We start from the raw sequence: 16,245 nt of genomic DNA, 5'->3' as shown, positions 1-16,245 counted from the left end.
CCTGATGTGTATCAGTACATATATGATTTTCTTAAATTTTCCAATAAAGTCTGCAGTAGTTTTGGTGAAAAAACTGAGCACTTTTGAAGAAAAAGTAGGAGACAAATTACTACAGTGTCTTTTGCTGATACTGAATTTATTTTTTTTTTAACCATTCTTAATGCTGATTTCTCAGCATGCTGTTACTTTTTAGGTAGAAAAACTCAGCTTCTTCCAAAGCACTAGTGCAACGTGTGTTCCTCTCTTGTGGAAATGAACATATTCCCATTCCCTCTAGACCACTGAAAGACACTGTTTGACTTGGCTTTCTTTTTCTGATTGGGAGGGTGGAGAAGAAGGAAGGAGGCTCCTTCTCTGAATACTTGGTCAGCAGAAAAAAATCTAAGATGGAGGCTAGCTCTATTTTACTTTTTCTTCTTTTTCACCTTGTCCATGGGTGAAATACACTGCTTTTTCAGAAAGTTTCAGTAACAGGAAACTAGGCAGAAGAAACAAAGATGGACCTCAGATGAAACCCATGTAAATCCATGCAGGGCACTAGGCAGAGTTTTTAAAACAAGCTTCTGAGAACTTAGAGGCCCTTACTGCTCCTGAAGGCACTTCATGCCACTTACTATAAATCAGAGCTGTGGGTTTGAATCTAGATAGAGTTTAGACTTAGGCAGTTCACTTTACCTTTGGAAATGATGTTAGATGTGATAAAGTTGCTTATGAGGGTACTTATTAGTAAACCTGCTTTATTTTTCTCATACTACAATCCCAGGTTGACATATATCACATGAGAACTAGCCAAGATTAATCAATGAATCATGCTAATTTTTATTGAGCCAAAATTTGAGGTTCTCACTAATTTTAACTGACTCTTACTGTACTCTTTGAGGTCAGCAGAAATAAGGGCTAGCTAAAAATGCAGTCCACTGCATGGTCTTACAAACAGTACTTTTTTCTTGTTGCGCCTGGTAGGAGAGATCATTGAGTTGTACTTATCCACACTGAAGTACTAAGAACTGAGAAGCTCTTGTTAGAATGCAGAAAATGCATGATATTTTGGATGCAGTGCTGTGTCACAAAAAATTGTTGGTATGAAAAATTCTATGTTCTCAAATAAATAGAAATTGCCAAGAGTTCCACTTAACCAGAGCAAAGGAGCAAAGACAATTGGACCAAATATGTCTGTGTTTCCGTACAAATATTAAAAGTCTGTAAAAAAAATTGTCAAAACTAAATCTACTGGTTATAAATAAGAATGTTGATGTAATAGGCATGTTAGAAACTTAAGTGAAAGAAAAATAATCAATGCAGGAGGCTAATATCAGTTACCAATTACATGGGAGAGACAGGTAAACTCAAGCCTGTCAGAGAGCAGATTTTTTTTCTCTTGAAGAAAACAGAGACCAGTCTCATAGATTAACTACATCACAAAAGCAAAAAGTCCCTACAGATTGAAATTACAAGATTAAATAGCGAAAGTAGAAGTGTAGCGCCACAGGACTGCAGTGAAGTATTAGGACTGTAGTACCAACTGTCCTACCTAAATGGTGGCACTGCCTGTGACAACCTAAACAAGATTAAATGGGCATGAAGGTGGGAAATGCAATAGCAGTAGGGGACATCATTTACCAATTTGAGATTGGGTAAATGGGCTGGGGGGGCTGACTCTGAGTAAAATTTTAGTTTTTTAAAATGATTGCTTATATGGAGGCTATTTGTTTATCTTGGAAACAAAAGAAAGTAATTCTAAGTAATTCTAAATAATTCTAGGATCTGGTCTTAGACAGTGACAGAAGACCTGGTTCAAAATACAGCTAGAACCTCTGTGTGACAGCAACTAACGTACTTAGATGTGGTATTCTTGAAATACAAAAAGAAGGGGGAAAAAATCTCCCATGGCAATGTTTAACTTCAAAGAGGAAACTACACAAAAATGTGAAAACTGTTTAAAGAGAGCCAAAAATTAAAATGTTTATAGGAGTCATGAAGATTGTTTAAATATGGGAGCTCACTGCAAGCTGACTTCCAGAAAAAGGCTTTAAAAGACAAAAAAAAGGTTTACACAGCTAAAGAGCAGGGTGAAGGAGTAAGAGGATGTCTCTTATTAAAAGGACTTCTTTTATTGGAAGTAAAAGGGCTTTCTTCAAATTGAAGTTGTGCCTAAATGAGAAAAAGAAAGCATAAACAAGTTAAATACATAAACAAAATAAGGCAGGCCAGAAGAGATTTGGAAGAATAAGTTGACAAAAACTAGTAGAAAAGCCATTTTCAAGCTGCTTTTAAGTAAGTAAAATCCTGACAGAAAATCAATAGGACCAATAAATGATCAAACTAGGGAAGGTGTTTAGGGACATGCCCATTCTGGCATATTTCTCTGTCAAGAATGTATCATCAATAAAAGCATTATAAGAAGAGATTTCAGAAGAAACTGGCAACAATGAACAGTAAAAAATTACCAGGACCAGATGGTATCTGTGTAAGTTAAAAGAACTACAATACAAAATTCTCAAGCCAGTAACAAACCAATAGTGCTTAAAAGTTTCCCGGTCTGAAAAAAATGGAGGTGATAAATATGACACCTAATTTGAGAAAATTAGTAGAAGCTGCAGTACTTCCTAGGCCCCCTTCTAAATTATTAGATTTGTGGATAAGTGTAATAAATAGGGGAAGAATTAGCGTAGCTTTGGTAAAGGAACCCAGAGTCTCTAAAATTTCTTTGAAAAAGTAACTGAAATGTACAGGTGAAGATGATCCATTTGATAGAAGCTAGCTGGTCTTCCAAAACTCACTTGAGCATGTCCTTCATCTAAGGCTTTTGAAGAAACTTAAGTATGATAGAATAAGAGGTACGGGCCTCTCAGTAATAACTAGTTAAAAGATAAGAAACAAATAGTAAGAATATATTGTCCATTTTTGCAATGGAGGGAATTTATCACTAGAGATCCAGAGAATCTGTAAGAGCCTGTGATGTTCAACTTACACATGTTTTGAAAGATACAGGGAGGGAGGGGATGCCAGAGGTGGCAAAGTTCACTAATAGTACTGACATTATTCAGGGTAGGAGAAATGAAAGACTGCTGCAGGGGCTTGCAGCAACATCTCATGACACTGATGGACAAAATTAATCACTGATAAATGTAAAATAATACACGTGGGGATTAGGTCTCAACTCATGTATGCAGATGTGACTCGGAGTTACAATGGCTATTTCTGAAAAACATAATAAAACGCCCACTGTATTCAGCAGAAGACAAAAAAGCAAACTGTTTGAAAAATGTAAAAAATTGAATAGAGAAGAAAACGGCAAACATCACCGTTCCACTACAGAAACCTGTCGTACGCCCAAATCTTGAATTCTCTTTGCTCTTTTGGCCTCTTCTCAAGAAATAGACCTCCTGTAGGCTAATCAGAAGGGCGGAAGAGCTTGTCTGGAATAACTTCCATAAAGGTTGCAACTGCCTAAAGTTGGGCTCTTCAGCCTGGGAATGAGAGGATGAATGGAAGTATCTGTAACATGTGCATGCATGGCACAGAGAAAGTAAATGAGGAACGACATTCCCTCTTTACAAAATTGTTCACCGAATACCTGGTGCACCTGCCATTGTTGGCAGTTTCAAAGCAGGCAAGTGGATGTCTACTTTGCTCGTGTTTTGTGCTCTAAACTACCTCCGTTTGTAGCGGTATCTGGGGGTGATGACTGCTGTGTGCATGATCAGAGCCCGTACAGCAGGGTCCTCGTTGGCTGGAGGACTTCATTGTCCAGACAAACCTCATTTTTTTGTTGTTACTTGTGAGTTCTTTTCAGAGTTGAGGTCTGCCTATATCTTAATTTTGTATCATCTCTGATCTTTTATATCTCTTTTGCTTACTACTGATTGCTTACTGAGTTAATGTTGTGTTTCTCCCATTCCTCCTCACCCCAATGTGTGACCTCTGAAGTAGAGGGTCCTGGGAAAAGACTTTATCCATGCTTTCTAGCTGTTTTATTTTTGTTTAAAGCAGATTATAACTGGCCTTGAGGGAGAAGACTTGGTTTTACTAATAGTTTGATTTTAAGCATTTTGCTACCAAACTGGCTTATTTTGGTTTTAAGGATTTCTTTATTCCTATTTTTAAAATAGTGCAATATGTTTGGAATACACATTGTAAACATGTAATTCTTAGGTGCTGGCATAATTTTGTTTGTGGTGTGATTTCAGTGGAATTATTTCTGCAAAATTTTGAGAATACATGGCTACATCCCATCTCTGTGAGCATTTTAGGAAGTTTCTGTCATCTAATCTGGAATCTCTGCATTATCAACAATCAAACTGATTTTGCCAGTCCTCTTTTTTTTTTTTTCCTTCTATTTGTTGCACCCAATTCTGTTTTTCAGGAAATTGGTGCAAAATTACAATTATTTCAATGCAAAAGTGCTAAGGTCATCTTCAACTTTGTTCCTTTTTTTTTCTGCTCTTCCATTTTCTCAGAGCAATATTTAAGTCAGGTTCTGTACTTCAAACACAAGATTAGTCCCTTTTGATTTTAATGGGGGCGTATCTCTTCAACAGTTATCAGCCTCAAGTCCTGAAAATAACTAGGTGTATAAAAGAAGTTGTAAGTCTTGAGTGAAGAGTTGAAGAGAGGGTGTAGAGAAGATTAGCCAGTGTGTTGAAGATTTTTTGCAGCAGTGGGCAGGCTGCATAGGTCTGTGCTGCTGCTTGCATGAAAAGCGGGTGTTCTGGTACAATTCCAACATTATAAAACCAAAAGAGACCTTTGATAATTTACTACAAGCTATATGATATTGACCATCAGCATTCCTTGGTTTAACTTTGAACTAGGTATGTTTTTTTAGGAAAAACGACTAATTTTAGTTTTAAAATTGTTGCAGTAGGAAACCCACCAAACTCATAGTAACAAACTGTTAACTGTTTTAGGCAGCTTTTATCCCATTTAATATCTAATCAGATCAAAATGCCTCTGTCACACGCCATATACAAAATACTAACAGTGTGCAAGCCACAAGCTGGTTATCTGAGAGTTAATAACATGTTACGGACTTGCCTATTGTCAGGAGTGTAGCAAAGCGAGAACATCCATTTTGTGTCCAGTGAAGCAGAGCAGTGGGTGTGAAGTCCTTGATGCCCATTGAAAAGTGACTGAAGGCAAAAATTTCTGGTGTGACCATGGCTGTCAGCGCTAATAGGAGTGTAGGGACAAGCGCTGAAACATTTTTTTGAACTATCAACAGAGATTTGCCTGGGAACCTGAGTGAGGCCTGCTGAAGAAACACAGTCTACCACTATCACCGCCTGCTTATTATTATTTTTTTGATTTAGCTTCCTGTGTATCACTGATAATTCTGGAACGGTTTGAATGGACAACATGGAGCTAGAGTTTAGCTGAAGGCCAGGTCTTGCCTTGCTATCACAAGGTTTTGGTAAGGTGAGATAAAAGGAAAGAGCTCAAGTGGGAAACTGTCTTTGGAACTCTTTGCTAACAGATTTTTGGATACAGAGGTACCACAAGAGGGGGAAAAATGAACATTAAGGTAAATCTGGAAATAGCTCACAAAATATAATCATTTTGTCTCATATAGTTATGCTCTTCTGATAGTCATTTCATATGGTACTGAAAAGAACTTACTTTGTAATGGGCAAAGTGTGGATGTTGAGGTCTCACTATGGCAGGCTATGTCATAGCCTAATTATTTCCTTTTTTTCTCTGTCATTTCTTTGTATAGGTGGAAAATGTTCGGTTACTTGATCGTTTATCTTCAAGAAAAGCTGCACTGGGAACCTTGTACTTAACAGCTACCCATGTCATTTTTGTGGAGAATGGTTCTGAAACTCGTAAAGAAACCTGGGTATGAATTTTTATTTTTTCAATTAGTTGTAAATGCGTGGCACTTTATTGATGGTAATTTGGAAATAACTTGAAAAACAGTTTAAACATAGTAAATTAGTTCATATGGATGCTTTTATAACTTCAGAGCATGTGAAATTCCAGCCTGGTAATTTTTGAAAATTTGCAATGGATTCTGGATATTGCAACACAGTAAGAGGAGTAGAAGGACCTTCACTGTGTGAATACCAGACGTGACTGTCCAAGGAACAGCTGCTGTAAACTACAGTGTTACTCCTATTATCCAGGAAGAACTGAGGAGAAATGCTTTCAATGTGAATTACTACCTGGACTCAGCCAGCTCTTGCCTCTCTCCCCAACTGCTTGTGCTGCATCAGTGACTTTTTCCCCCCCCCCCCCCCCCCCCCCATAATATAGTATTTTGAGTTATGTAATTTGATGGACCAATAACATATGTTGCATGTATATATAAAGGCACAGATAGAGCTCCAGTGTCATACCATTTGAGAGTCTTTTATGTAGCTTAATTATGAATCCTTTGTCCAGTTTTGTTCTAATTATTAACTCTGTCCTCTTTTGGTCCCTCTATTCCCCTCCTGATTCTTATTGTAATGTTTAATCTCATCTAATGCATTATTTAAAATTATATCAGGACTACCATTCTGCGATTGAGGAGGCTTAACATTTTAGCCTTATCTAAATGATGCTGGTTCATCTTTTCACTGTACAGATAGATGAAAAGAGCTCCTTTTCTGACAATTGTTAGCTTACACTAAAGCAAACAAACAAAAAGCTTTGGATAGCATGACCAGGCTAATGTTTGAGCAGCTGAAGCACTCTAGAAGCACTTCTTTGTCTGTAGGTGATGTATCAGGCGCTGCTTGTGCCTGAAGCTGGAGATAAGAACAAAATTACAAGCAGAGTAGTGTGGGGATTTTCTGAAACAGTAGTGGAAGCCACTGAGCCTGCCCTGGCATGTCATAATAAATAATTATTTTTCTTCCTAAAGATTTGAATCACTTGGCATAACCGTTCTCAATTCCCTCGCAGGTTCTTCACAGCCAAATTTCCTCTATTGAGAAGCAGGCCACCACTGCCACTGGTTGCCCACTGCTGATCCGCTGCAAGAACTTCCAGGTCATCCAGCTGGTCATTCCTCAGGAACGAGACTGCCACGACGTTTACATATCTCTGATACGTCTGGCACGACCAGGTATGGGAAGGAAACTGGCACAAAAGTCATCCCTCATCCTGAAGAGGGAGAATATAATGAGAGAAATGTAGCTGTTCGTCTTTGCCCTTTGCAGGTGGAGAAAAACGACTTCATTAGAGACGTGCCATGAGAGAAAAGGTCTATGAGCAGATAAGCATATTAAAATAATCACTTATGGAGCAATGAAGAAAGCACATTATAACAAGTAGTTCATTCCATAAAGTAGGACATGAACTTTCATTTAAAATAATACTCTAGGGTATCACAGGCCATAAAATATATTATAGCGCTATTTTATGTGTAACTGTTGTTTACTGGATACCTTGTGTAAATGTGAATTTAGGAAAATATTGACAAGTCTCTAAATACATCCTGCTGTGACAAAAAACTTACGACACATTTAGTGGTCATGTCAAGATTTGAATTTTCCCTTTCTGTGCTGTGCATAAATTTCTTAAAATCAGTGAAAGGTTTTGCAGCAAGTAGCTGATTTATTCCACCCGACTGCCTGTGTTTTGGCCTATTATTATGTAGGTTTTGAATGTGCCCTTTTTGAATTTCAGAATTCAGAAACCTTTTGAAACCTTTCCTCTTTTCAAGGAAGATCCAAATGTTGCATCAAAGCCCAACATTTGATCCTTTGCGTTATAGCTGCTCTCCTAAGAACCAGCTGACAAGGCTTCTGGATTGTTTATTTAAAATTATAACTGTAGGAATACAACACCAACCTCTGTACTTTACTGTTATTTTAACAGTATGCAAAGAAAATGTTTACCACAGTCTGTACAAAACTGACAACATTGGCTTTAATTTTTATCTTGCTAGGAGAGCACCAATGTTATCTACTGTGCAGAGCGGGAAAAAATTGCACAGTCAGCAAGCACGACTACTGAACTTTATAAAATACCTTCTGTAATTAGGATAGTAGTAGTAGTAACACGCAACGGCAGCAGATGTAAGTTGATATGCTAGGCAATGCAAGAATGAAATAATCAGAGAAATTTAAAAACAGTGAGACAAATTCAGCCAGTGGTTCTGCTGATGTAAATCTGGATTAATTCCCTGGACCTCAGCTGCAAGTATGTGTTTGTGTGAAACAAGGATCTAAAACAATTACAAGTTTGTTTCCGCACATCAGTGCATGCTGGAAGGAGTGTGATTCTGTAGTGCTCTTTCCCTGGAGCTGGGAGGAGGCGTGCATACTGCTGTGCACCAGAACGGGGCACTTCGATGCAGGCATACAGGGTGATGAAGGGAAGAATAGAAGTTCAGTGGCAGACTGCAATGGTTAGGAAGGTTTGAATGAAGAAGGTGCGATAAGAGCACCGTAGAATTAGCACAGTTCAGCTGCACGGTAGTTTCCCTTCTCCAGCAAAATAGCTGATCTTCATGTCAGGAGGGATAAAATCTTGCTTACTTAGAATTAGAAGGCTCCAATTGCAAGTTGAGCCAAATGTACCCTGACAGTGCTCTGCTGTGTCTTTTTGTCTGGGCACAAAGCTGTACTTTCTTTATAAGCTACCCTTTACCCCATGAAGAGAAAATTTGACTTGTTCAGGCTCTATTTTCCATTCTCTGCCTGGTCTTTTCATTCATTCCACCATAGCTGAACCTGAGTGAAGCTCATCTTGTGTACTGGCTTAATATATCCTGTGTTATCTGATGTCCTAGGTATACTAAAGGAGCAAATTTGTGTTTTATTTTATTCTTGCCAGCTGTTAGTAGCATTTTAATAAGGTAAAGCTCACAACTGAATTTTTTCTTCAGTCGTTTTGGGAAACAAACTGACCATAACAGGTATATTGGCAGGATTTGCAGATGCTTATGGCAAAACAACTGTGAAAAATTAGGGAAGGTCGTGTAAGTGCGGGTGAAAAGCTGATAACTGATAGGCAGTGACTATTAATACTTGAATGTTTTTCTTACCACCTATAGATACCGTCATGTAATAATACTTGTAATGTTGAGTCAGACTTCAGTCATGAATAGCCTGGGTGTATTTTAATAGGTGGATCTTTAAAGGCTTTCTATGTGCCTGTGAACAGCAGGTCCAGTTGGATAGAAAATCCAGGTGCCTCTGACAATAAAGCAGTAAAAACAGGAGCTCAAATTGCTACCAAAAGCACTTTATTAAAAAGAGCTCAGATTGGATTTATGGATTATGCTAAAACTTTATGTTAGCACGTGAGAAATGAACCAGATGGTCTTCCTAAACTGTGCCATGACAGAAGTTTGAAATCAGAGAATACTGTTAGACAATGTGCAAATCATTCTCTTCCTTCTCCTTACAACTTTGTTGACTTTCAGTACTTTCCTGACATTTAACACAGTTTTCTTTCCTTATGTTCGTACTTCTGTGTGTGTGTATACAATCGATTTAATTAAATTTTAAAAAGCAAAATATAACTTAAATTAAACCTTTAGAAGGCATAGTCAGAATAAAAGTAAAGACTTTCTATAAAAAAGGTGGGAACCTTATTATTATTAATATTGTGGTTGGTTTTGTTGTTGTTATCTGTAGGTTCCTTACTGTAGCATTCTAAGACTCTGCTTGTTAGTTATATACTATTAGAAAAGAAAGTGTAGCATTTAAATTTACTGACCTTGTTAAAGTTATGTTATGGAGCAAGTGTATCAGTGGAGAGCTATGAAATCAGAGAGGACTCAGCTTGTCATTTACTCTACCTCAGTTCTAAAGTTAAAAACCTGTTGGTCAGAAAGTTTTAAGGGACTTAGAGCAACAGGATGAAACGTAGCCTTGTGACATAACAACACCTTAAATATCAGTGAAAACTTTAATTTCAAGCTATATGCTGAGTAGCTATTCATACCAGTGACAGTTGGCATTTAATGGCAACAGTGTCGGGCTTGCATTGGGCACCAGGATTAAGATACTCATTAGCATAAATACAGATATACTCCTAGAAAGAGTTAAAAACTCCAGCACCAGCAGTATGGTCCTTGACCGAGGGCGGCAGGTGGCATAGCTACTTAAACGCGTTCCACGGTCATGATGAAATGATTGATGTAACATATGCTATTTTTATGCTATTACAACATCTGTATCATGAATGCCTTTGCTAATAATTCAAGGACAGAATTTCGCAGTCCACAAAAGTAAAATTTCATTGAATCTGTTGGAAACTTCCCTATTTAGGGACAAAGACTTCTGAGTTCTTTTTTGGAAGATGGTGCTGCATAGTCCGTTGTTCAGAGCTTTTGTCTTTGCCACGGGACAGAACTTACGTTAATAAAGGGACTTCTGAGCTACCTCTGGCCAGCAAATTCTTTTGCAGAACAAGTGCTTATTCTGGCGCTGACTTTAGTTTCCTTTGGATGAAAGCATGTTATCACTGACTTTTTGTCTTTGTGCTGGGGGAGGCTTTTACAATTCAGTAGAGAAGAGGTCTAGCAGAACAGTGTGTTTTAAGTAGCACTACTAATAAGGCATGTATATTGCAACAGATACAAATAACAAAAGGGCACAGTACTTTCAAAGTATACTTGAAAATAGTTATAAACCAGGATATGTGCTTTTGTATAGCAAAGCATACTATTTTGAAAGAAACTACGTAAAGGACAATACCAAGTTCTGGCTTATAAGTGTGATTTCAGGGTGAGAAATCTGAAGTGGTTTACTTTGTTTGTTTGTTTACTTTTTTTTTCCCCCCAGTGAAATATGAAGAGCTATATTGTTTCTCATTCAACCCAAAATTAGATAAAGAAGAACGAGAACAAGGCTGGAAGCTTGTGGACCTCAGTGAAGAACATAGTCGGATGGGCATTCCAAACAACTATTGGCAGATTAGCGATGTAAACAGAGACTACGGAGTGAGTTGTTGTGATTTTTCTGTTACAGAGGCTCTCTGTAAAGTAAACCAGCAGTCTGACTGTGGGCTACCGTAGTGCTTAGATGCAGCATCCCTTTGTGCTCTGTTGCTCTACACATGTGGAGTAAGGTGCAGTTCTTCCACTCTTTCACATGAAAAGGCGCATAGAAAGTGGGAGACAGGATGTGTCTTCATTTATCACATGTAGAAATGAAGCACAAAAAACATGTCCACAGTGTTTTAAACGTTAGTGCTTGGCTGCCTGGGGAGAAGTTTATATCATACCTAATGTTATGTGTCTGAATGAGTGTTTTCCTGACATGTAGAGTTGTATAAAATTACTACACAGACATTTTAAGAAAAAAAACCCCTTGAAATAGCAAATTTGGCTATATTTTTTCCTTACTGGCTACCCTCACAATCCTTTTGAAGCCTCTGTGATTGACTGTCAGTGTTTTTCAGAGCCATCAGACAGGTCAGGTATCTTCCTAGCTGCCTGCTGCCCTGCCTAATTCAGTCTTGTACCACTGAAGTCCCTAGACTGTTAATTAATTGTGAGAAATAATAACCAAAGTATATTTGAAGGAAGTTTGTCCATGCACTCCATTGGCTCTGTTGCTGGAGCATATCCATGTTAAGGAAGGCCTGTGAAGTTCTCAGAGAAGACTGAATGTGCTGTCAGGGTTTGTTTTCTTTTTGTTAAAGCAAGTGGAAAAAATGATTGACCTCTTTTAAGATAAAGTGTAGGAAAAATGGCATCATGAATACAACCCCGTTCACCACAGCAGAATCTGTAACCACAAGCCCTTTCTTTTCTTTCTACTTCATTACATATCTCTGACTCTCCCAGAACCTAATTTCTTCCTAGGCATCCTGATTCCTTGAGTCATCTCAGGAAGTCCCAGGGAGATACTGGATATCCTTTTGACCCCAGCCAGAATGCCACAGGCAGTGTCAGGAAAAGGAAGTTAGACCAGGACCCCATTTGTGGTCCCACATGTCTCCAGAGGAAGAAATTGGGTTCCTTTCAGAAGTGGTAGGCATTGTCAGGTCTGCTTGCCTTTTGGTGTCCTCATTTCGTATGGATTAATTTCTTTTCTCCAAGTCCCTATTTTTTCATTATTTTTTCCTTACCAAATTTCCTGGAAAATTTGGCTCTATAGTCCTCTCCAGTTATAACAGAGGGGTGTTTGAGAACTTCACCCATTCCCATTCTTACTTCCAAATTCTGCTACAGAGGAATCTGCAGTTGTAAATACAACCTTGCTCAACATAATGGTGAATCTTTTCTGGTATGAATGTATGTTATACCTCTTTGCTCTCAATGAAGCATCAATTAACATTTGGAAATACCGCCCTTCAACCCTTCTGCTTCAGTTTTGCCATCTGTAAGTTAGAATTAATTGTTTTGAGAAATGTCAGTGATGTGTATACAATAATTACGAAAAATTCTCTGAGATTAAAGTTCCTTGGTGTTTTGTTTTTGCTGTGGAGATGGCTAATATTAGTTGTATTTTGTAGACCAAATAAGCAGAGTTTCCTTTCACAGGTCTGTGACTCCTATCCTACGGAAGTGTATGTACCAAAGTCTGCGACTGCACACATCATAGTGGGGAGCTCTAAATTTCGGAGCCGGAGGCGTTTCCCAGCTCTTTCCTACTACTGCAAGGATAACAATGTAAGTGTGAGTTTGTAGCTTTGAAGTGTTTGCCTATTTTGGCCTTGCTTTCATTATTCTTCTAGTAAGCTTTCACAAGAAGAAATCAGTGTTTATTTAAAAAAAACTTAAAAGGTGGTTAGTGTAGTTTGGTTAGTGTGGTCTGTACTATCGGCACATACTGGAATTGTGGTTAGTTCATTGATAGGTTTTTAAAGCAGTCATTTAAACCCAGCTTCATTATCCAGCTAACACAAAAAAAAAAAAAGCAATTTCAGTATCACAAGGAAGAGGAGTAATACAAGAGGGTGGCAGAGAGTGAAGGCCAGTAGCAGACAGCTTAACAGATGACTGGGAGAACACAACAATTTGGGATCTGGTAGTCACAGTCAAGGACGAGGAAAAACTATACTTGCAACAATTACAGGATCGGGAGTAGCCTCTGAAGAAAAGATCTGTGAATAGACCCAAAAAGGATGGATGAAAGAGCTACCAAATTTTGGCTGAGCAGCTTGTCCATAGCTTTTGTCCATAAGAGCAAGGAGTGCCAGCTTCTTCTCTCCTTGACAGATGTTCTCAGGGCTGTGTGAGGAACTGCCTCGCTTCTCTGTAACCATTTGGAAAAAAATCTGTACCTAGACTATTTGCATTTCTGTTTCTGGCAGTTGAGGTAAAGGAGACCCTTGGACTGAAGGATCCCATGGACTGAATATTTTTCCATTTCTGTCCCAGCCTCCTAGGGACAGGCTTAGCTTAGCTGTCCTTACCAGTTAGGAGGACGGTGTCCCCTTTGTACTCAAAAAGGATCTGTGTGTCTAATATCTCCTTCTGTTTCAGTCCCAGACTGGCAATGGCATCGAGAGGTCTTCCCTAGTGCTGGGAGATGGCCAGGACTTCTCAAGAGACAGAGCTAGTATGGGATGACAGGGTGTCTGTAGAGTTTGCATAGATATTTCCGTAGGATGTCACAAGCAGGAATCATAAGCTACAGCCTCCATGGAAATCTGATCTTTACAGTGGCCCCTATCATAGATTTAAGCTTCAGAAGGAAGGAATGGACCTTATTTTGACTCCTCCTTTACCCATTATTTCAGCAGAATTCTGTTTACATAAAGATCTATGAATTTGACAACAAAACAGGAGGACATGAAGATCTAAATAATAAATACAATCTCTGCATAAATTCCCTATTATCTTAATAGTTCACTAGGGACAAAATTTTCAAAATTAATCACTTTGCATAATCAACTAAGTCCAAATATAAATATATAGGATTCAAAACACTTGGACATTTCCAGATCTCAGTGAAAGAAAAGGTCTCAAGAATCAGCTAGATTTCAAGATATAATGATTCAGTTTGGATGAGTTTCATGGTTTCAGCCTGAATGTTTTCCCTGTTGTGGTTGGAGTTCAGGTTAAAATTCAGACCACCAGGGTCTGAAGTATTTTATTTATTCCTGGCTCCTTCATGGTTCAGAAGGCTAGGAAAAGGGTTGAGAGTTTTGGAGGAAATACCTCCTTGTGAGTTTGGAGGTTGGCATGAGTTGCCAGCTAACAGAGTAACAGGCAGGAGTGGGGTAAGATTTGTGATGGTTGAGATTGAACAGCTGTAGTGACAGCAGGTTGGGAAGAGGTCTGCTGCATGCAGGGGAGACGGGTGCCACTCATTCTGTCTTTCATACCCAGGACTTTCCCATAGCTCTTTGGTACTGACAAATTCAATGATGATGTGACATCTTACTCTGCATCTTATAGGATCTGTGTGAATATGATAAGATCAAACTTGGGAACTATCTGTTCAGCTTGCACAATAGCAAAAACATGACCTCATCTCTTGCCCTACTCTTAAACATAGCCCAGTAAAGTTTATAGAATAAGTGGTCATCCAGAGAAATTGGCCTGGGTCAGCAGGAGGTGATCTTTTAATGGATATCGTGAGTCATTATTCCCACTTATGATATGTAATGGTCACTAGGTCAGCTTATCTTCCTAGTTTTGTGGAACTGGCGGTGTAGCTGTTTCTTAAGCTGGGCCTAAACATGATCTTAACACCAAGTCTAACTTGACAGACAAGCCATTCTCTCATACTGGTGCCAGCACATAGGTTAGCCCTTCGGCCCTCCAGGATGATGTAATATAATGGGCTCCCGCCCATACTTTCCTGAATCCTAACCTACATCCACAACCCTAACTTTAAGCTTAATCTTGAGGTCTGTATCTGCCTCTTTCATGGTACACTACGGATGAGGGAGAAATGTCTTCCTTCTATTAAAATGGCATTTTTGGTGTCCAGGTTTGGTGTCCAGGTTGTGGACATGTTCACACGTACCGTTTGCTTCATGCAAAGGAGGTATAAGCATATGTTAAATCACTGGAATGTGCGCTGATCAGCAGGCAAGACTCTACATAACTAATAATCTGTTTGCAAAAAGTAAAGTATGAACAGGCTCTTGCACAATTCAGGGTTTCAGTGTTAAAGATCCATGTTTTACTGACTAACGACTGACAGTTCAAAGACTTGGTTGAAAAAGAGCATGTCCTTTCTCACAGTAATAAATAACCTGTAGGGCAGTCTGCATGGGTCATGACCTTCAGCAGGCAGATTATCTTCATGCTTATGTTCAGTTCTTAGAAAGTGCATGTATTAGCCCGTTGCCTTCTACAAATCTAGTTGCTTGCTGCCTAGCAGATATAGCAACATCCCTGCTCACCCATTTCACATTCTGTTCCTTCTTTCCCAGTTTCATCTGGAGGTCTGATCCTGATGAGTCTGTGGAGAAACTTTCTTGCCTTCTTCAATAGCACTGATTAATAAATGTACTCCAGGAGTCAGGCTGCCTGACCCACTTCCCATGCAGTAAGGTCTTTCTCCAGAGGCAGTGCTAAAAATACACCACCATCAGTGATCTAGCTGCATGTTATGCATTTTTGTTTCCTGAACTCAGAGTGCCAGGCGATTTAGTAGAGCATGCATTGGTGTAAGCTGGGTGTAATCAGTATCATAACTGGTAAGTGTGAGTGACAGTGCAAAAGGACCCATTCTTTATGTTATATCAGTGTTCTTATGATTCAGTGTTGTACTCATCACATCCTCTAGAGACCACCTTTCAGGAATTATTCCACATTAGGGAAATAGTATATTTAAAATAGCTCTAAAACTTGGATTCAAGACTCGACTTGGGCCAGTGGGGTTGTATTGTTTTAATAGTTGTTTCTCTTTTTAAAAATAATGTATTTATTAACATGGAATTCATTTTACCATTCTGCTCTTCCCATGTAACTGTACACTTATGCAAACATCTAAAGGGCTCGTGTTGTAAATGCTTCTGGATGCTAAATGATTTCTGCTTAGTAATTATGTTGGGGTTTTTTGTTTGTTTGTTTGTCTGTTTTTCTGCAGGCCTCCATATGTAGAAGCAGCCAGCCTTTATCTGGCTTTAGTGCTCGATGCCTTGAGGACGAACAGATGCTCCAGGCCATTAGAAAAGCAAATCCAGGAAGTGATTTCATATATGTTGTTGACACTCGGCCCAAAGTAAGTACATTAAATTTCTTGCACATAGCAAGACTGAATCTGGGCTGAGTGCATCAGGGAAGATGCGCAGCCCCAGTGACTGACCACATTTCTGATCTTAGTTGCACCTGTATAAGTTCACAGGTGAAGCAGGATTTATCAGGGGAGTCTTAACTAGGAACCTCACCCACAT

At 38.9% G+C, this 16,245-nt stretch overlaps 1 protein-coding gene across 1 annotated transcript in view; it reads left to right on the top strand.

Moving 5' to 3' along the window:
* The first annotated feature begins 1,578 nt into the window (after positions 1–1,578).
* Positions 1,579–16,245, top strand: part of MTMR7 (myotubularin related protein 7) — a 31,861-nt gene continuing 17,194 nt past the window's right edge. Inside the window, exons 1-7 of the mRNA XM_010286043.1 lie at positions 1,579–1,634; positions 3,440–3,455; positions 5,717–5,839; positions 6,889–7,051; positions 10,725–10,882; positions 12,431–12,559; positions 15,939–16,073. Of these exons, the coding sequence (XP_010284345.1) occupies positions 1,579–1,634; positions 3,440–3,455; positions 5,717–5,839; positions 6,889–7,051; positions 10,725–10,882; positions 12,431–12,559; positions 15,939–16,073 (780 nt within the window). The remainder of the gene's footprint in view (positions 1,635–3,439; positions 3,456–5,716; positions 5,840–6,888; positions 7,052–10,724; positions 10,883–12,430; positions 12,560–15,938; positions 16,074–16,245) is intronic.

This window comes from Phaethon lepturus, unplaced genomic scaffold (genome assembly GCF_000687285.1).
Source record: "Phaethon lepturus isolate BGI_N335 unplaced genomic scaffold, ASM68728v1 scaffold51380, whole genome shotgun sequence".
In the NCBI taxonomy this organism is placed as follows: domain Eukaryota; kingdom Metazoa; phylum Chordata; class Aves; order Phaethontiformes; family Phaethontidae; genus Phaethon; species Phaethon lepturus.
Note: the sequence above shows the minus strand (reverse complement) of the source record. Positions and strands in the feature narration are given on the sequence as shown.